General features: G+C 33.0%; 1 protein-coding gene across 1 annotated transcript in view; it reads right to left on the bottom strand.

Moving 5' to 3' along the window:
* Positions 1-1324: 1324 nt before the first annotated feature.
* Positions 1325-23098, bottom strand: part of LOC145239779 (uncharacterized) — a 40847-nt gene continuing 19073 nt past the window's right edge. Inside the window, exons 2-4 of the mRNA XM_080103253.1 lie at positions 18694-18918; positions 6876-7249; positions 1325-1910 (exon numbers count right to left, since the gene is read on the bottom strand). Of these exons, the coding sequence (XP_079959379.1) occupies positions 1521-1910; positions 6876-7249; positions 18694-18918 (989 nt within the window). The 3' untranslated portion in view covers positions 1325-1520. The remainder of the gene's footprint in view (positions 1911-6875; positions 7250-18693; positions 18919-23098) is intronic.

Genomic DNA, 23098 nt, shown 5'->3' with positions numbered 1-23098 from the left:
TTGGCGACTCTCTTTTGAACCCTGTCCAGGAGTGAGAGACAAGTAGCAGATGCACCAGCCCAAACATGACAATAGTACTCCATGCATGGATGAATTGTGGCCTTAAAGAGGTACAAGATACTTTCAGGCGTAAGTAGTTTTCTAGCATGATAGAGACAGCCCACCTTCCTCACAGCAGCCTTGGCAATGTTCTCAATGTATCTATTCCAGTTCATGTTCCCTGTCACTTTGACCTCTTTTGAGCCCTTGGGGATGCTGAATCCCAGTTTAAATGGATAACGGTACAGTTTCCGGCCTTAACACATGTATATTTGAGTTGACCAACATGAAAAACCACTATATAGTCAGACATCAAGTTTTTGTGTAGAAATATGAAAAAAGAGGCTTAAAAAGTGGCGTTTTCAGCACTGAAAGTCCTCGGGGAGGCGAACCAGAATTTGCCAGGGTCACCCATACTGGATTTATATTAAGAATAATGGGCTCCACATTATGGCCAAGTTTCAGAAAAATCTAAGAGATGGATCAAAAGTTATGGGGCAAAGCATGTCATTTTTGGCCATTTTGGGGCATTTTTGATCTCTTCTGAGCCGCTAGAGGCCGCAACGGGAATTTTTGCAAAAAAATTTTTTTTCACTGTGCACATTTATTTAATGAAATACAATGTGGAAAAAATTCAGGAAAAACTAATGGATGGTTATCTGACAATCGTCCGGACTAATGGACGCATGGTGGGACGCTACTGAAAACATAGGTCCCTATTCGATAAATCGGGGGACCAACAAACAAGTTGATAGCCTACTAAAAAAACAGAGCCATCTATTGGCCGCACAATAAACTATTTTGATTGGAGTGAGATTATCAAGTTTCCTCTTGTGATCTTTGTCCAAATTTCAAAGTGCTAGACCATCAGTTGCCTGAAAAATTGGTGTTACACCTGTATTATGGGTGATGTTATCCAGTTTTAATGTTTCAGAAGAATCTAATAAAGGCAGTTGTCTGTGTGTATGTGTTTGTATGTCCAACTGGAAATAACAAAAAATACAAAATGAACCACCACAAACTACCCCAGATGTATAATATCTAAAAGCTAGTAAAAAATAATTATTCTTTGCGGGTTATAACTGGGCAAGATTTTGTTGGGGGGGGGGTCCTTTTTTTCTTGATTTTTAATGTAATTACGTAGAAATTTTCAAAGAAAACTATATTTATGTAGTAATTTGGAAAAACTACCAAATCATTCTTTAAAATGTTCTGGAAATAGCATTATATCCCTTCAAATTATTGAGGGGTGGAGAGGGAGAAAAACAAACACGTTACGATTGGATTTAGGTTTTACACACAGTATTTTACTTCTTTTATTCAGTATTTTATGGCTCCGGGCAATGCCAGATAACCCCTCTGGTATAAAATAAAACCTATTTATTTTCATTAAAATAATTTTTATTAAATGATGTTTGTAAAAACTAGTTTATCAGATCCTTATCAGACAATCCATTTGTATTTCTGGGAAACAGTTTATATTAGGAAGTTTTTTGATAAGGAGCCAATTTGATATTATCCACTAAAGCTATTATGTACCAAACTGAATGTGCAAATACAGGGAAGGTGTCGACAATCAGTGAGAGACAATTCTCCAATGTCGTCCTTATTCTCTCTCGCAGTTTAAGGAATGCGTCAGGATTGGTAGGCTCTTGTGCGGCTTTCACAAGGCACTCTGCCAGGCAGGACATTACGTAGTAGTTATTCTCAAAGTAGACCGGGTCGAGGGTTTGCTGCAAACCCACGCATAACTCTTTCAAGTAAGACGAGAATTGCAAAGTGGATTTTAAAAGTGCCTTGAAAAGTGTGTCCTGTAGGGTCGCACTGCATACAAATTGACTCATCAGAAGAATGTAGTCATATTTCATCACCTGAAAATGAAAAACAACAAAATTTGTATTTAAAACAGGTTTTCTTTTCTTGTCGTTGTATTTAAAGTCATTGAACGAGAAAAATATTGTCAAAAACACACAACCTAAGATCACAGCTGAGAGATCTTTTGCTAAGTAGGGCTTGTCCATCATTTAATAAGCTTCTATAAATATAAATGGATTATTTGCATTCTTTGAACTACTGTTCTTCTCTTGGATGTTATTATTATAATGTTTCGGCTGATGTTGTGGTGTGGTCCCTGGCCTTGGTAGAAGCCATCTTGGAGTGTCTTTAGGTATAGCCATGGCTAAAAATGAGGTTATGTTCTGAAGTCCTAGCAAGCAAGATCTATCAAGTAGTCAGGTTGTTGATAATAAAAGATTTTTTTATAGATATTTGTCTCCTATTAGCACGATTACATTTATGGTTGTCTTTCTACTTTTTGCTTTTTATAAAAGTCGATTTTTCCTCGAATTTAATAAACTATTTTTATAAACATAATAAAAAAAGTGCATTTCATTTTTGTATTATTTTTCTCAATCTTAAAACCACAACTTTTGTGTTAAAACAAACTAACAAAGCATGTTTGCATTTTTTACTAATAAAATAATCACTAAATTTTTTTTCACATAAAAATACGATTTTAATTTTAAAGAACAAGACATAATGTTTTGCAAATATATAAGCATTTTTGTGTATATATGTAATAGTGTCAAATTACAGATTTTTATTTGTTTCTTTGTTTTTTTATAACTAGCACTCGTTTATAAAGATAGCTACTTTATTTTTCTGGCACACCTTTCATTTACACATGCTTTTCGTGCATACATCCATGAGATTTGTTTTTATTTTTTCACTGAAACATGATAATGAATTAAACATTAAATTTGAAATATAATAAATAAATAAATAAATATTAAAATATAAATTCATGATAATGAAAGAACTTATACATGGTTTATGTAGATAACCAGTTGTTAATAAACATGCATTATAAATAATATGGCACAATCACGTTAACACACCAGCTCTCGCCAGATCACTGAAGTTAAGCAACGTTGAGCCTGGCCAGTACCAGATGGGTGACCATTTGGGAAGGTGAGGCACTGTATGTACCGCGAGGGAAAATACCAGGTTGAGAAACTGGTGCAGTCTATCCTTCTCTCGAGGGTATATGGGACTCCATCTAGTGATGGCGTCATAATAAAAAACACCCTTGATAGCCCTGGCGAAGCATCAAGTATTCAGCTACCGACAAGATTTGAATTACACTACAAACTCATCTAAGTTCAATCTCAGCTGCGGCTGCACTAGATAGATGGATAAATAAACAGATCAAAGTGCTATTTGATACACCAGGTACGCATGAGAAAACTTTTCAGTCTTGAACTAAAACATTTTTCTTCAAATTTTGTTCACATCAAAGAAGGCATACTGCCCTGGAGTGATAAAAATTTCTACAGTTAAAAGAAAAAATAATTCACCATAATGATAAAAAACAAACTTATTTAAAGATTTATTTGAAAACTAAATAAATATTTATCATTAAAAAAAAAAAAGCACATATCGTTTTAAAAATATATATCTTTTACTTCACTGTATTTCCCTGGCAATAAAGTCTCTTTTTTTTTTTCTTTTTTTTTTTAACATAGGCGTCACCCCTTATCAAGGCCGATAGGCCATTCAAGGATAAGAGTTAAAGAGTGTAGAGTAGTCAAAAGGACAATATAGTAATCGATAGTAATGGAAGTTCAGTAAATTTATTAACTTAAGTGGAACGGCTCATCAGAAACTTGTTCACGTTGGACTTGAAGACAACCATATTATAGACAGCTGGAAAGCAGGAAAACGGAAGACAATTCCACAGGCATGCAGTTTTAAGAAAGAAGCTTTGATCATGGAATCTATGTTTAGGTTTAGGCACAGATAAAGAGTGGGGAAAATTATTGATAATGTTTTCAGCTAGTCTAGTGTTTCTTGTGAAAGTTTGGCGAGGAAGGACCATAGATTGAAGCTCAGTCAAACACTTTTCATGAAAATAACGATAAAGCAGAGACTAACTCGCAACATCTCTTCTGTGAGATAGAGGTTGCAGCGAAGAGAAAAGGACATCTCCCACCAGGCCACAAAGTCTATTTTGAACCCTATCAAGGCAGGACAAGTCTTTTCTAGCAGCTCCTGCCCATATGTGGCAACAGTATTCCATCCTTGGACGTATCTGGCTCTTATATAGATAGAGAATTGCATCAGCAGTGAGATATCTACTAGATCGATAGAAGGATCTGACCATTTTAATTGCATGTGTTTAAATGGAAAATAATTCCTTGTCTTTAGAAAAAGAAAATATCACCACTTTTGGTCAATTTCCATAATTTCCTTCTGCAATTTGATACAACAAAAGGACTTGCAGTCATATCTTCAAACTATTCCATAACATCCACAGGTTACCTGACTTTGGTGCAAGGGCCATGTATATTCATAACAACCACGGTATAGCCAAGAATCACATCAACATTTAATATGATTTGGGTTTTAAAAGTTATTTTTTTTAGCAAAGGAAGAAATTGAAAGGATATATATGGAACATACATGCATAATAAAATAAAAATAAAAATTAGGCATTAAAATGATAGAAGAGTCGCCAGATAGCAACGGTTACCTAAAACATAAACAAAGTTTTATTAATGAAGAATGGAGAAATAGAAAAGTTTATAAGAAAACCTTTTTATATAAGAAATAAAACTATAAAAGTTACTTTAATGTTAATAAATTTTAATTATAATAATTAATTAATTAATTAATTATAATAATTTAATTATAAATATTATAAAAGTTACGTTCATAGTACAACATGCACTTGTGTAAAGAAGCTGAGTGAATACTAGTTGTGAAAATGTTCATTGTGTGAATATGTGTATTTGAGTATTTAACAGTGTGGCATTCTGTATGTGTGTACGTTTACCTTTGTTCTTGTTAGTGTGTATATAAATGTGCATGAGTTGAAGCTGGTATGTAAGTCACTAGGTCCATTCGCCTTGACACCCTGGCGCAAAGGCTGGGATGAGGTACTGAATAACCATTCCTGGGTTATTTCTGTTGGATGAGCTAACTGATTTTCTGGACCAAGTCTTCCAGGAATTTTTAAGTTCACACTGGATTACTACATTCACATATAGGTGTTACTTTTTTTTTTTAAGGTTTGAAGAGATTTCTATTGGTTGAAAATTATTTGATTTAACCACTACATGTTAAAAGGTTTAAGGAGCGAAGAGGAAAGCGAATTCTAACAAAGCGGAGATTGAAAGAGTGTAAGCAATCATAATCATTTGCATTTTAGCATTTATCAGCATCACTTAAAGATTCAGTCATCATGGTGTAAACTTCATCCTTCTTTAGGTGCATTCTAGGCAATCTCAGAAAGATGACAATATACATTTGTAAGGATTTTTCATTTATTTGAAACCTACTTTTTTAGTTACACACTGTGAAATTTGATCCAGCGCAACTGTAGCCAAAATTGAACTCACTACACAAGTTTGTAGTGTAATTCAAATTTTGTCAGTAGCTGAATACTTGATGCTTCACCAGGCCTATCAAGGGTATTTTTTTTATCGTGTCGCTATCACTAGACAGGGTGCCTACCATGGCTTAAGAGAGTCCCATCTACCCTTGAGAGAAAGATAGACTGTGCCAGTTTTTAATCTGATATTTTACCTCACGGCACAATCATGTTGACACACCGGTTCTCACCAGATCACCAAAGTTAAGCAACGTTAAGCCTGGCCATTACCAGATGGTTGACCATTTGGGAAGGTGAGGCACTGTATGTACCGCAAGATAAAATACCAGGTTGAGAAATTTGATAAGACCACAAATTTTCTAATTTCTGACAGTCATAGTTGGTGGTTAATTGTGTCAGCAAAATAATTTTTTGTCTTGCAAATATTTATATGTGGGCACATTAACAATGTTTTAAACATAATGAAAATAAAATTTGTGATATCCAATCAAATTAGTAGGTGTACTCTACAGGTTGATCCTTGGATCTTTATTATATCTGATATTCATAAATGACCTGTCTGATAAAATTGAGTCTGATGATACAACGCTCTATAATAGACATGAGGGAAAAATAAATGTGCAAATATCGATGGTAATGGCAGAACCTCTAGAAAACGACCTTCAGTCAGTAATGAAATGTGGCTGTAAGTGGATAGTAACATTTGATGCTACTAAGACTAAGCGTCTTGCCTTTAACAATTACAAAAAAAAAACTGTTTAACCAGTGAATGACATGACAAATAATACCCTACCTCCTCAGCTTAACATTCACCGACCACATGAATAGGAACAAATACACTGAGGACAAAGAAGTTACACTCCCGCTACCAAGCTAGAAAATTACTCACATTAGAGAATATCTGATATCTATACAAAGCCACAATTAACCCACGTATAGCATATTGTTGCCACATCTGGGCTGGTACATCTACCATTAGTCTCCTACTCTTAGATGGGGTTCAATAAAGAGTCTCAAATCTAATAGGTCCCACACTATTGGCCAAGCTCCAACCTCTGTCCCATCGCTGCAGTGTTGCATCTCTGTGCCTATTTTACAAGTACTTTAATGGAATGTGCTCGGATGAACTCATAGCAGTTGTGCCTCTTCCACGTACATACTCTCAACTAACCTAAAATGCAGTAAAATCCAACCTTATGTACTGCTGAGGTCACTAAATGCCAGAAAACCTTTTAATCTAATAGTTTCTTCCCTTGGACAGCTAGACTTTTGCATTTTCTTCCGTTTCCTGCTTCCCTTATTGCAGAAATTTAAATGCAATGTGAACAGACATCTCACTGCTTACCCCCCCCTCCTGTTAAACATTCCAAATGACAATATGCCTTGTTTGGGGTGAAAAAGAGTAAACAAAAAAAAAAAGATGGAAGATAAACAAATGACTTACCGATTCTATATCATCATTTAGTAAAATATTTTTGATAAACGACTCAAAGAATCGATTCACGACATCAACAAGTTGATTGACAAAATCGCTGTTTGGAGGAACGTTTTTAGAAATACTAATGATGTTGTTGACAGTTTGTTTTATGTTAGGAATTCTGATTCTGGTTGGCTCTGCAAGAAGGAAGTGTAAGCTGTTCTCTATACTCTTCATCAAGGGCAGCTGGTCAACCTTGTTCGTCAGTTTGGGCTCTTCGAGTAGAGATAATGAGGATTTCAAATGGTAAGAGCTTTGTAGGAAAACAGTGTGAGTTGCAGTGTAATTTTCTATTGGTTCACCTGAACAAGGTGGTGTGGGGTAAATACTTGAATCAACACCTAAGAAAAAATAAAGTTTAAAAAGGATGTTATAGTTTGTTTGAAGCATTGTGCATAGTGCATAAAGAGTTGTGTTTGAAGGTCACAACAATTTAGTTTAGTAGGAAAACATTGTTGGATTCAAGACGAGGTATACAGAATAACTACTCTTACATCTGGATTACAGAGGAAAAAATATGCACATGCACTTCTGTATAATAAATAATTAAATAAATAAATTTGAATTGCATCGAAATGGAACACACGAGTAATATAATTATTACTGATATAATATATAACAATAATTTAATCATATTAAACATAAATGTCAGTCTATACTTGAACAATAACTTAATCATTCTCTGCGAGTCTAATGCAACTGACTTTCCAATAACTTTTTGCACCTGGCAAAAAACATATTGCAACCAAGTGGGTATACCTTCAGTGCTTTACATTGCGAGTGAAACAGTCACATTTGAGAATGTGTTTTTAAGTGGCGACTAGAAATAATAAAAGGCTTACATTTTGGTTACTGTCTTTTACAACAACAATCTTCTAAAACTAATTTTCTGAGTGAAAAATGTCTTTTCAACCTTCATGTTTTGTTTAAATAAAATGAGCAAAGTCAAATTATTTAAAAAATAAAAGTTTAACAGAACAATATACACTTTAATGAAAGCTGTTTAAAAAAAACATCTGAATAAATTTGAATGTCTATATCTATATATATATATATATATATAGTATGGCGATTAAGCTACACTGAATATTCTGCGTTTCATCCAACTATAAATAACTAAATATATATATATATATATACTATAAATAACTAAATATATATATATATATCTATATATATATATATATATATATATATATATGTGTGTCTATACCTGTAAGTCTCAACATAACATTTGATGCATATTTAGAATTACACTCATTTAAAAAAAAAAATAAAGAAAAATCTTTATAATGTACATAAATTATTACGAAACAAAGATGTCATATTCCAAAAATCATGTGGATTTTATGAGTAACTTTTCTATTTGGCTACTAAACGAAAATATTTAGTTCTCAAGGGTCAACTAAAGATATATTTATCCGTAGAGTCATGTTGTACATCTTTTTTTTAAACTTTTTTCTGAAGATGAGGTCTACCTCAAAAATTCAAAGAATATATCACCACTGATACCATATTGGTTCAACATATCACGTTGGTAAATCAATAATTAATAATCAAAATTATTGAAATCTTAAAATATTGTCATTTACCTTGTCTTTTATCCAACAATGTTTTTATATCAAACTGCATGGTCATAACCTTGAAACACAACCCCTTAAAAAAGTTTGATTTATTGGATAAAAGATTGGTTCATACTGGATATTATTTTGAAAATATGAAAGACAAATCTTAAAAACTTAACAAGAGATGATAAAATGTATACACAAAGTCATTGCATATTGGTATAAGAATAAAATAATGAACTTAAAAATTAATAATACCAGACAATTATTTATAAAAAACAAAAACTTTTTGATATACATCATGTAATATTATATTTACTCTCATAAATATAATTTTGTATATATCTATCTATATGAAATTACGTATGTATATATGCTTATGATGAAAATAATGGAAATAGTATTCTGACAAAATAGAGAAATAAAAAGGAAAACACTTAATACGGTTTGTTCCTTTTTATTTATATATGCTTATATATTTGTATGTACAGAATTTACTCCTAAACTAATTTCAGGGCTTTACATCATGAGTGAAACAGTCACATTTGTGAGTGATTTTTTCTAAATGGCGACTAGAAATAATAAAACACTTATCATTTGGCGATTGTGTTTTTTTCCATTGACAATCTTCCAAAGCTCATTACTGAGTGAAAAATGTCTTTTTAACCTTTATTTTATTTTTTTTTTTATAAAATAAAACAAAGTCAAATTATTTAAATAAAAACTGATTAAAAAACTTGCTGCATGTCTGAATACCCATTATGTAAAATTTCAAATGTTTAGACCCAAAATTTGCTGAATAGTTTGCTAGAGACCGCAAAGGTCAAATCTTTGGAACTTTGACCCCTTGGTAGCCAAACTTTCGGCCAAAAACCAATTAAAAAGCTTGCTCTATGTCTGAATACACTTTATGTAAAATTTCAAATGTTTAGACTAAAAATTGGCTGAGAGATCAAATTATTTTTAACTTTGACCCCTTAACATTTGAACTCAAACCAAGTTAAAAAGTTGGATCCATGTCCAAGGAGCCTACATCTAAAATTTCAAGTGTTTAGACCAAAAATTGGCGGAGGAGTTTGGTAGAGTTTTCAAAGGTCAAATCATTGAACTTTGACCCCTTGACCGCCAAATTTCTGGCCAAAAACTGATTCAGAAGATTTTTCCAAATCTCAATACCCCTTATGTCAAATCTCGAATCTGTAGACTGAAAATTGACAGAGTAATTTGGTAGGGAAATGTACACAGACAGACAGACAGACAATTTCACTTTTATAAATAGATAGATTATTTTTAATACCAACATATACTAGTGTTTCATCCTTTTAGGAATCATCAGAGCAGGGAGTAATGATTACCGCCAATCAGGAGATTCGAACCCACCCACGAAGCCATCTCTGACTCCATTAGCAAGGAACAAACCGCTTAGTCAACGTTACTCGTGGCGAGAATATAGTTGAAATTAAAATTTATATAAATCGTAAATGTCACTCAAGAAGGCTGAGAGTGATCATTAACACACACACACACATATATATATGCAAACATTTTTTTGTGTATTTGATATTCATATTAAAAACTCTTTTTTTATTTATTTAAAAAGAAAATACAACTTTGTTATATATGGTTCATGAAATTGCATTCACTAGCAAAACATCTAGCTAATTTGCATATTCTTTTAAACATTCATTTTAATTAATTTCCTATTAGTTTATTCACTTTCTTATGGGAGTATCATCTTTAGTTAACTATAATGTGTAATTATATTCATGCAGATATTCTACATGATTTATACTTGCATAATATTTGCGTAAAACGGTTATAGTAAACACAAACCTCTTTCTATATATATTTATGTATGTGTATATATATTTGTTTAAAAAATTTTGCCTATGAAACTCCTCTGTCAGTTTTTGGTCTACAGACATGAAACTTAATATGTAGGGTATTCAAACCCATGTGAAACTTTGTTTGAGTTTTAGCCGGGAAAAATTGATGCAAAAGTGTGAAAATTAAAAAAATGGAATTTGCCAGGAAACGTCAAACAACAACATTACGAATATGCATGCGTAACGTAATAACTATTGGTTTATGTTTTAATTTTTAGCTGTGCAGTAAACATGTCTTCTTAGCTCAGGCATTAACGTCAAAGGAAAAAGTAAATCGTAAGCTAAACGTTTTGGTTTTGATTCTCGATGGTGGTGCACAAGAGATTTTTTTTTAAACTTTTTAAATCATTACTATATATTGGGTTCAATATAATATAATAATAAATATAAAATCTGTATTAATCAAAATATCATATTTAAGTGTATTTTATGACTGGGCAATGCTGAGCAGCTTGCTAGTATATATATATATATATATATATATATATATATATATATATATAAGCGCAAACAGTTAATAAAACATGTTAAAAAACACTTTGAAAAAGAGTTAAAAACATATTTAATCTGAAAAGGAAACACTTATTAAGTGTTTCCTTTTCAGATTAAATATCTTTCAGATTAAACATGTTTTTAACTCTTTTTCAAAATGTTTTTTAACATGTTTTATTAACTGTTTGCTCTTATTATATCTCCTATTTGGTTTTATCGAGCTTTTACATCTGGTTGAGATTACTTTATAAATATTAATTCTTTAATATTTATAATATACTTTAGTTTTAGCATCTTGGATCATTTTGGTAAATTTAATTGTAATTTTTATTTCTATATATATATATATATATATATATATATATATATATATATATATATATATATAGATAGATAGATAGATATATATAGATATAGATATAGATATATATATATCAGAGCCTCTAGCCCTCTTATTTTATTGTATTTACTGTATGTTGCCTAGTACGTTTCCACCCAGGTAATGCACAATAAAAACAGAGTAAAACAATGAAAAATATATTAAAAGTCACATCCTATTTCAGGTTACAAAGGACTTCCATTTATTTATGCTGTTACCACCTACTAGCACTTGGTTGGATTTTAGGAGACATAAACATTGTGTCCATTTAAATTGTTAAGCAGATCAAATCATATTCCCTGGAGATAGAGATTAGAAATCATCAATTACCAATTTCCATCCAGAATTCACTTTTAAAGTACATATAGGATTATAGCAAAACTCTTGGAGTCATCATAAATCCATCGATGATAGTTTTTACTTAAATTAACTCCCTTGAAAACTAATGAACATAATATTTTTAAAAAGTTTTGGTAATTAATCTTTTTTATTTAATCACTTCAATTAGTGTTAATATCGACAAACTATTGAATTATATGAATATAAATAAATATGTATATATATGCTCTGTTGTTATATCTTAAAGATTGAGCTTCTAATTTATAAAAGGATTGGTATGCATAAAGAACAGAAAATATTCATAAAAGGATACATTTTCACATTATATATATATATATATATATATATATATATATATATATATATATATATATATATATATATATATATATATAGTGTGTGTGAAATAGGTCAATAAAATTACAAATGAATAACACAAAACATTAATCTATATATCTATAAAAGTGAACTTGTCTGTCTGTCTGTGTACGTTTCCCTACGCAATAACTGTCAATTTTTAGTCTACAGACTCGAAATTTGATATACAGGGTACTGAGATTTGGGAAAATCTATGTGATCGGTTTTCAGCCAGAAATTTGGCTGTTAAGGGGTCAAAGTTCAACGATTTGACCTTTGAGAACTCTACCAAACTCCTCCGACAATTTTGGGTCTAAACACTTGAGATTTTAGATATAGGTTCCTTGGACATGGATCTAACTTAATAACTTAATTTGAGCCCAAAACAATAAATGTTAAGGGTTCATAATAGGGGTCAAAGTTAAAAAATTTGATCACTTTTTTTTTTTTTTTGCTCAATATACACCTCCAAACACCCGGACAACGCCAGGCTGAAATGCTAGTTTATTATAAACTGTTTAAAAAATAGTTATGTAAATTAGGCATAGTTGGGTCTTTGCTGCTTATTATATATATTAAATCATATTTAAGATACTATGTTGTATTATTAAATTATCTGAATTCTTTTAGCTACTCCATATCAGTTCAAGATACATTCTTGACGATCAGTATGAGAAGGAGTGGACCAACAAATTATAAACAACAATAAATTATTAACAACAATAAATTATAAACAACAACAAATTATAAACAACAATAAATGATAAACAACAATAAATTATAAACAACAATAAATTATAAACAACAATAAATTATAAACCACAACAAATTATTAACAATAAATTATTAACAACAACAAATTATAAAGAGCAATAAATTATTAACAACATTAAATTATTAACAACAATAAGTTGTTAACAGCACTAAATTATAAACATTAAATTATTAACAAATAAAAAGCATGCATCTAATTTAAGGCGATACTCATAAGGTAGTCTATAGTTTATATGCCTCCTCTTAAGGAGGTTAAAAACAAGGTTAGGCGTGGGTTCGGTGAAAGCGTTTCTACAGAACAAACTGGATTCAAATTTGACACACCCAAGTGTTGTTAACCACTTAGCCCGCCCTCGGCCACCAGAGAAGTTTGTCTTATTATATTCACAAAAAAAAAAAAAAAAAAAAAAAAAAAAAAAAAAATAGAATTTTAAAAAAATTGCTTTACTTTTTCTAGATTTAAAAAAATTATATTTCAATCAATATTTGATTAATATTAAAATAAAAAAACCCTAACAATTCAATGTGCATTTATCAAAGTTACATTTAGACGAAAAAGACACGGCATGAGTGATCTTGTCACATAGTTTTATCAATAGAAATATTTCAAGACTTTGTTTTCCCTTTCAATTTATTAATAAATCTATACCACAATTACTGCTGCTGCTGTTTGAATGCTGCCAATATTAAGTAGTTGGAATCAGGGCAAATCCATTCATCAGGAACTAAATCTTTATTATAAAACAATGACGTCTTTAAATAAATCTATTCGTATACAGTTAGGTATGTGCGTATATTTACATATTTCTAGACATAGGATATATTCCTAAGCTAATTAATTGATTATGAAATTGTGAACACAGCTGCTAGGCATAAGAGGTTGTAATGTGGGCTATATGTAATTTAATTCATTTTTATACAAAAGAGTAAAAATGGGGTGGAAGTCCTTCATGAAAATTTATGTCTTCAATGTTTGTGGAATTGAAAAAATTATAATTAGATATCAAGTAATAAGTATTTATTTCAGTTTCTTTGAGGTTTTTAAAGTGTTTTAGCGGATATAATGTGGGTACATATTATATCACCTAAAATTCAATAGAATAAAATAATAAAATATTGAAAATTTAAATATTTCAGATTTGCATTAAATTTGATCCATAGTCATTAGAGATATCAGTTAAGCAAGAGTTCTTGAATTTCAATTTTTTCTTAAGATCCATTAAGCTTAAACCTTGAACTTGGGACACTTTTAGTTTAGAATCAAAATCATTTAATGGATTTTGACCAAAATTCGAATAAGGATTCTAGACATAAGGTTTAGTAGCAGTATATGTGATTTTAATCATCAAAAGGGGACATAAAAGTGACACAAGACTGTTCTATTTGGAGAAGTTGTTTTACCTGTTCTGAGAGGGGTAATCTTCTGGTATATTTTTTGCACTGACAGTGAGATTAAAAGGCAAACAAACTCTCATTTTTATTCATTTTCATAATTGTTTTCATTTTAATATTACCCAGTTTTTTTTATTTTTATATTTTTTCACAAAGGAGTTACCACTTGTCAAGGTCCGGAGGTCACTCAAGGATAAGGGTTAATGAGTGTACGGAAGTCAATGGAAAAATATTGTAGTAATCGTTAGTAGTAGAAATTTGGTAAATTGGATTACATAAGGCGATGACTCATCAAAAACTTTTTCATGTTGAATTTGAAGACAACCATATTGTAGTCAGTTGGAAAGCAGGAAAACGGAACAGAGTTCCACAGGCGTGCAGTTCTAAGAAAGAAGCTTTGTTCATGGAATCTACGTTTAGGTTTAGGTACAGATAAAGAGTGGGGGAAATCATTGATAGTGGTTTTAGCTAGACAAGTGTTTTTCATGAAAGTCAGGCAAGAGGGAAGCATAGATTGGAGCTCAAACAAGCATTTGCCATGAAAATAATGATAAAGTAGGGACAGACTCGTAATGTCTCTTCTGTAGGAAAAAGGTTGCAGGGAAGAGAAAAGGGCATCCCCCACTCAACTATGAAGTCTATTTTGAACTCTGTCAAGAAAGGATAAATTGCTTCTAGCAGCTCCTATGTGGCAGCAGTACTCTATTCTTGGACGTACTTGGCTCTTATACAGGTAGAGAATTGCATCAGCAATGAGATATCTACCAGAGCGGTAGAACGATCCCACCATTTTTCCAGCAGCTTTGGCAATGTACGTGTTCAATCTCAGATCAAAAGTAAAGGTCAGACCCAGAAGCTTGTCAAAACATGGAGCCTCCCTAAGATGAGAGAAATTCATTTCAATGGATGCCAGACGGGGATCAGAGCATTGATGATGGAAAGATAGAAGTTTGGTTTTAGATACATTAAAATTAACCAGCCACCCCTTTCCCCATTGTACAATGTGATCAAGATCAGAGGAATAAGAATCAGAAAGAACTTGGTCGTTTATGGCCTTTGAAGTGTTGCCATAGATAGTAGTGTTGTCAGCATATATACCTACAAATGATCTTAGGATGTGATTTGGGAGATCATCGATGTAGTTCAGGAGAAGAGTTGGGCCTAGGATGGAGCCCTGAGGGACTCCAGCATTAATACTGTGAGCTTCTGATTTCTGTCCATCAACCATTACTTTTATGAACCAATCAGAGAGAAATGATTTAATAATTGAAAAGACATTTCCAGCAATATCGTAGCTGGAGATCTTGTGGAGTAGACCTTTATGTCACATCGTAGCAAAGGCAATTACTCTAGAAAAGAAGCCTCCATGAGGAACTCGTTAATTCTATAAGATATAACTGTTAGCACATTTGCTGTAGATCTAGCAGAATGGAAACCATATTGCATGTCACTGAGGAGGTTATTTTTACTGAGGTGGTTGACTACTTCTCTATTTAACACAGATTCCAGCAACTTACTCATAACACACAGGAGACTTATTGGTCTGTACTGAGAGGGAGATGACTGATCACCTGAATTTTTAAATAAGGGACATACAGATGAGGTTTTCCAGGGTATTGGGAAGCATTTCTTATTAAGGCAATGCTTAAACAGCTTTGTGAAGTATGGGAGCTAGTTCTAGTTGAAGTTATTCTGCACTATAATAGAAATGACGTCAAGGCCAGTTGCTTTACTGGAATTAAGGTTTTTGATTAGCTCAGCAACATCACGCACAGATATTTGTATGTCGCATAGCATGTTTTCAGACACAGGAGGAAATACAGGTGGATGGTGGCACTGATTGCATAGCTGCAAAGTTCTTGGCAAAGAGTTTGGCTTTGTCTGATGCTGATGAGATTACCTCAGGTTCCTTGATGATGGTTGGGATTAAGTACACACTTCTATTCAAGGCCCTGTTTGTTATTTGCCAAAACTGGTAGGAACCAAGCTGCTGCTCAGCTACTTTAAAATTGACAGACTGAGCATAAAACTCTCTCACATTCTTTGTTACTCTTTTACAGTGGTTGCTGGCAGTCCTGAAGGCGGCTTTAGCCTCACTACATCTATTACATTGGAACCAATGGAAATAGTGATTTCAGTGTGCAATGACAGCAACACATTCTGGAGAGAACCACGGCTGGCTGTTAGGTTTTTGCTAGAAGTTTTTGGAGGGTATGAAGTGGTTTATACCTACAATTAACCATTCTGTCAGGTTTGATATTATGTTGAACATGTTCTCTTTAAACATAGAACGCAGAGGTAGATGTACAGAAGCTATCTCAGTCAGCCAAAGAGTATCGATATACTATACAAAGGTCAGAGAACTTATTACATTTTGTTTTTATCTTAACTGAGATAACCAAGTGGTCGGAAGACCTCAATTGAGACAGAACAGAGAATGAACATAGCTGAGGGCAAGATGTGAGAAAAAGGTCTGGGAGACTTTTATACTGACCATCAGTGTCAAGCACATGGGTGGATTCTTGAACAATCTGAGTTAAGTCATAAGCAATGGAGAAATCATGACAGAACTTCCCCTCATCATCTGTTTTATTTGAGTGGGCTAACCATTCCACATTGTGAACATTGAAGTCTCCAAAGACATGAATGTTAGCTGAAAGATGAGCAGAACGGATTTGATCAATTTTCTCAGATATGCTCTTAAAGATGGTAACTCCGCTGTTATGGGGTTGATAGAGAGCAAATATAAATGCAGTGGTATGAGCAAGTGCAATCCGGAAGTACGTATGAGGCAATTACGAGTTTTCTCTAGAGATGTCCCACCCATATGGAAAGCCATCTCTAATGTAGGCACATATTCCATGTCCATGGCGTTCTTGGAGGTCAGATTTGGATGTTAAATTAGAGTATCCTTTAATTATGAACTCATCTAGAGAAATAGTCAGTCCAATGCCAGTTTTGTTTAGGAAGAATAGATCTGGTTTGGTCTCCTGTAATTGGGTTTCAACCTCTGAAAGGTTGGAATATAGACCCCTGACGTTGGAGAAGCAGACACGGTAATGGGAGTCAATGTTGGAAGTTGGAGAGGGTTTAATCTGGCATTCTTTCTGGAGACTTTTCATGATGGACTTTTGAGATTTGTAGAATAGGTTGACAGACTTGGTTAGAGCAGGGCAAAGAGGGAAAGTAGAGGAGACAAAGAAGCAAAGAAATATTTCTTCTTTTTTTTTATAGACTATGATAAGTTAAAGCCATAAAAATTACCCACTAAGATGGCATTGGAAGCTCTACCAGAATCTATTGCATGGTCCAGAATCCATTCACCAAATGGCAATACAGCAGCCCCAGTACTTTGCACCTGCTGATAGTATGGTTTCCTTCGTGGTTAGTCCAAGGTTTGGGTCCCTGGCTATCAGGCGGATAACGTCAGCCTCGTAAAACATTTACCTCCAGAACCCTTATTAGCAACATGGCTACAAAGAAAATTTCCGATAATAATACTGCTGACCTCATATTTATGAATAGTTTTTAAATAAGAGTAAACTTCTTTCCTTTAACAATGAAGCATCATTTACCATGACTAATAGCATTTTACTTGAGAACTCATCGTTGAAACTCCTCGGCTTAACATTCACAAACAACATGAATTGTCTCCAATCTAATAAGCCCACTCTAACAACCAAGCTCCAACCGCTATCCCATCGACACAATATTGCATTCCTGTGTCTGTTTTACAAGTACTTTAATGAAATGTGGGCCAACCTGAATGAGAACCCCCCCCCTCCATATATCAGTGTCCAATCAATAATAATCCACTGAAAAAATTACAAAAAACAGAAAGCCGTTCTTAACATGGTGAGGTTGGGGGTGTTTATTCCCAAAGCTGTTCTTAACATGGGGTGGTTGGGGGTGTTTATTCCGAAAGCCATTCTTAGTGAGGGTGATTCTTGTTCAGGTCTGCCGGAATGTGCTCTGACAAACTCATAACACTTGTGGGCCCCAACATAAATTTCCTGATTAACCTGACAAGCAGCAAAATCCTACCCCTTCATTGTAGAGGTCCTTAGATGCTAGCTTTCTACTCCTTCCCTCAAACTGCTACACTTTGAAATTCATTTTCATTACCACTTTTCTGCTGCTTCCCTGACTACTAACATGCAAAAATTTAAATATAATGCAGACAGATATCTTGCTGCTCAACTCCCTGTACGCATATCCCCACACAGTAGCCCCTTATGTCCAAGTGGCAATATTTCTTGTTTCAAATAAATAAGAGTTTAAAAAATATTGCTTTACATTTTGGGTGAAAATAGTCTTTCTAGTCCTTTCCAATCAATTTGCTTTTAGGGGTTATGATTTGAAGTGTTGCCATAGATGGTTGATTTCCTCAATTTTTCTGGGCTACACAAGGACACAGGTCCCGCTAGTTATTAATGTGTTTCAAATTAAAAAAAAAAATAAAACATTCAGTTTTCATCTCTTTGGATTGGTTGGTAGGTGATGACTTTGACATCTTTGTAAGAAGAAAAAAACAGCAAAAAAAAAAAGAACTCATTCAACTTCAATGTTTGAAAAAGTATGCAATTTCATAGTTTACTTACAAGGATTTGGTGTGCAACTTGATATTACTGCAGCTGCTGCACATTCTAGTTGTGCATCTTGTTGCAGTTTTTCCATTTCCTGACACTTGTCTTCCAGTTGTAGCATTTGTTCTAAGTGGGCAGAAGCCAAACTTTTCGTATAGTCAGATGCTGATACTGAGGCAGGCTTTTTCTTCAGAATTGCAACTGCAACAGCTAGCTTAACCATGTTCACATAACTCTGCTCTGTGATATTTAATAAAAAAGAAAAAGAAATGGACAACAATTATTGTCAATAACATAACTTGAGAAATATAGGTAAACAATTACAGACAATAATATCATTTAACTTCTTTTTAGATACAAAATCAGGCGTAGTTTTGAGAAGAGAGCACATTATGATAAGTGCAGTCCGATTTACACAAAAATGCCTGAGCAATACTGTCATCATTCCTCAGTAGAGGTGTCTCAGGCGATTAGCAATAAATAATCACTTCTCAGAGAGAAGGTAAAACGTGGGATTGTAAACCTCTTAGAACTGAACAGAACTATCTCAGCTCAACAGAAACAATGTCACTATCGAACTGAATTATATCATAATTCTAATATCAATTGAGAATTATAGGATAGAAATTACAGGCAATAATATCATTTGAGTATTATTGGTAATATCATCATTTAAAAATTATGGGATAAAAATGACATCATGTGAAAATTATAGGATAAAAATTATAGGCAATAACATCATTTGAGAATTATGGAATAAAAATTATAAACAACACCACTGGAGAATTATGGAATAAAAAGTATAGTCAAGTATATCATTTAACAGCTATTAACAAGTATGTCAGTAACAATCATTAATCAGTAAATAAAAAAATAACGACTCAAAAAACCGATCCCTCCTTGTAGAAAACTACCCAGTTTAAGGTGAAGGAATTAATGATACTGATCTTGTGAGGGTTTGTCGCCTGTCGAAAGTTTTTGCAAGATATACAAACACACACAAATACACACATTTTTCCTTTTATACATATAGATAGATAGGAAGAAGATTAAACTATTTTTTTTTTTAAATTGTAGCACCATACTCTATGCTTATATTGACCTTTTCAGAATTATCGAATTTAAATGATTTAAATCTTAAAAATTAATTATTTTTGCGAATGCTTTTTTATTTTATTTTTGCAATTCAACTGATTATATTATATATTATTAAGAAATATCATAGGTTCTTTTACAAAACACTAGCAGGGAGACTCGATGTTGCCCAGGATTGAATGATGATCAATGAATGTTTCACTCTCCCATATTTTATTGTCATCGAAATCAATGAAATAGCCTATTTTAAATCAAATCGATTGTCTGCTCTAGTTGGTGACCCACCATGTTCCACCAGTAAGAAGCTTCACATGCCTCCCCGCAGTGACTTAGTCCACAATACATTGTAGTTTACATTATACTGTAGAGAATTTTGCATCATAGGAAACCAACTGTTGATTTTATAAAATTATTTTTATATATAATGGCTTCAATTGAAGTTTAAAATGCAAATGTCAAGTATCTTGCTTCAGTTATACTCTGAATAGAAATATTCATTTTGAACATGCCCCTGTCATATCAAAGAACCTACTGTTGATTTTACATGCCAGGCCTTTCTACTTTTCTGGTGATAATGACTTGAATTAAAGGTTAAAATGCAAAAGTCAAGTATCACGATTCAATTACGCTCTATCAGAAACATTTGTTGTGTACGCGTCCCTGTCATATCAAAGAACCTACTGTTGATTTTACATGCTAGGCCTTTCTACTTGTGTGCAATAAAACTTTGCAAATGCACTTGTGATGTTAAGTTATATAAGGCTTTAGTCAAAATCACTTGTTCCTTCTTTCATCAGATTTTTTTGATTATTGATACTGATTGAAGACATTCCCATACAAAACCTATTTAAGAACACTACCAGGCATATAAAGTAAATTTGTATGAAATTTCATAAAAATCGGTCCAGCCATTAAGTATCAATAGGGAAAGAATTCACACACACACACACACACACACACACACACACACACAGTTCCTTTTATATAATAGTAGAGATTATAAAACTGAATTTCTTTCCATTTTCTATTTACAAAATCATCTGCTGTCAGACACCCAGTACCCAAGTCAATGAAATTAAAAAAAAAAAAATGTGATATTTATCCATAAAAAAATTAATTATTAAAAAATTTTTTTTAACTCTTCAGCTTTATAATATTTTGAAATTTTGCTCAATCCAATATATTTTGTTCAGATTTTGTAAAATGAAATATGGGAGAGGGGGAGTGAACACGTACAAAAGAATTTCCCCCCATATATTTTGCAATATGTATTATATTTTAAGCATGAATTAATTAAAAAGTGGGTACTTCTTTGTTATTAGAGCGAAATTCAGAAGTTGAAAGAAATTAATTTTCATTAAAAAGACAATCTGTTGTGGTAGTTATGTCTCTTGTATAACTTGGAAGTAGAGAAGAGTTACTGCCCTTACTTTTTATCGATTTTCCTGTAATAGCATTTCATAAATAAAGCTCTTATGTTATCCATTCATTATCTCAACCATTTTATCCGATAATTTCCCATAACATAACATGGTGCCAGAAAGGATATGATAAGTACACACTTATACCAAAAATTAAATGAATTGGAATAATGAATAAGCAGTGACATCTATTTTTCATCACAAGGAGAAAAAAAAAAACCGAACACATAGATAGCCACTAAACACTAAGGTAAGATAATTATCTTTATACCAAAACAATAACATTCAGCATGGTAACTTCATCTGGAGGCCCAGAAACTTGATACTCAACCATCGAGGGGGAAATGTCAGCCATTGTTTTTGGCTTTGAGAGATTTCACCATTATGTGTGGGGTCACAAAATAATCATCCATATAGATCATAAGCCATTAGAATTGATAGCACTAAAGAACTTACCAAAATCACCTCTAAGACTTGTGAGAATGCTATTGAAGGTGGAAGGATATGATTTCATAGTGAAATACACCTCAAGAAAAACAGTACCACTTGCAGGCTGCCTATCACAATTATCAATTAGATTTAGCAAGCACATTAAAAGAATTAGCCTCACTGTCCTCAGTATGATAACTTACTTTAATTTTTCACCAACCAGAATAGAGAACATCAGAGTTGAGACGTTGCAAGATCCATTACTAAAAGAACTTAAATATTGTAATACCTGACTGATCTACCAATCGAGTTGACTGACCAAGCTACCTCTATTTTGGAACTTTAGAGATGAAATTAGATTTCTAGATGGTATTTGCTTAAGAGCAACAAAATCATAATACCAGCCTCTCTGCAAAGAGGTATATTGGAAGAATTCCATGCATTGCATCAAGGAGTTGAGAAAATCAGATTAAGAGCAAGTTTAGTTATATACTGTGTAAGGATGAATAAAGAAATTGAGGATATAGTGCTTAATTGTCACACTGACAAAAGCATCAGGCAAATATCCCTGCTGACTCAATGCACCAGCATGAAACTCCTACTTACTCATGGCAATATGTCAGCACAGATTTATTCTTAATGGCTGGAAAGGAATATCTGCTTGTAGCCGGCCAGTACAGTCAAAGTTCATTTATACGCCACCTCCACTCCACCTCAAAAATACGAAGACAATATTTGAAGAATGAGGTGTACTGGAAGTTCTATATTCAGACAATGATCCACAGTTTATGAGCAAGGAATTTAAAATCTTTTTCAGATCGTACAGCTTCCTACACATGACATAGTCTTCATATTATCCAAAATCTAACAAATAGGATGAGAGGATGGTTGGAATATGCAAGAGAATCCTGTTGTAGGCAAAAGAAACTGGACAAGACAGTTATCTAGCAATGATGGCATTCAGAGCTACACCAATGTCTGTGAACATCAACTTCAACAGTATTGCTTGATGACCAACAAATACAGACACAACTAGTATCTAAACAGCAACTTGGTGATGAGCAGACAAGAACAGTATTGTAGCAATAGAGGAGAGAGATTAAACAACTGTCATGACATGCAGCATAACAGAAAACACCCACTTTTACATGTGGGGCAGACAGTCTATATCCAGTATGAGAAAACAAAACTATGGGAGCCGGAAATCATTCAGCATTCTGCTGCGGCATCAAAATCATACATTATTGAGTTTGAAAGCACTAACAACTGCTAAAAGAATAGGCAATCTATCAGACCAGCTAAAAGAAACTCGATACCTGAAAGTAGATCTGACCAACCACACACATCTGAAGAAATTGTATCACAAATCAAAAAGCAATGTTCCAACGTCACACACACTTCAGAACAGGTCACCACCAGACCGTAGCCAGATGAGGAGGTTTGAGGACCAGGCATTACGTACACGGATAAAGCAA

Source organism: Euprymna scolopes, chromosome 19, assembly GCF_053919585.1.
Source record: "Euprymna scolopes isolate OS-2025 chromosome 19, ASM5391958v1, whole genome shotgun sequence".
NCBI classification, from domain to species: domain Eukaryota; kingdom Metazoa; phylum Mollusca; class Cephalopoda; order Sepiida; family Sepiolidae; genus Euprymna; species Euprymna scolopes.
The sequence above is the reverse complement of the archived record's forward strand: the minus strand, read 5'-3'. Positions and strand labels throughout refer to the sequence as shown.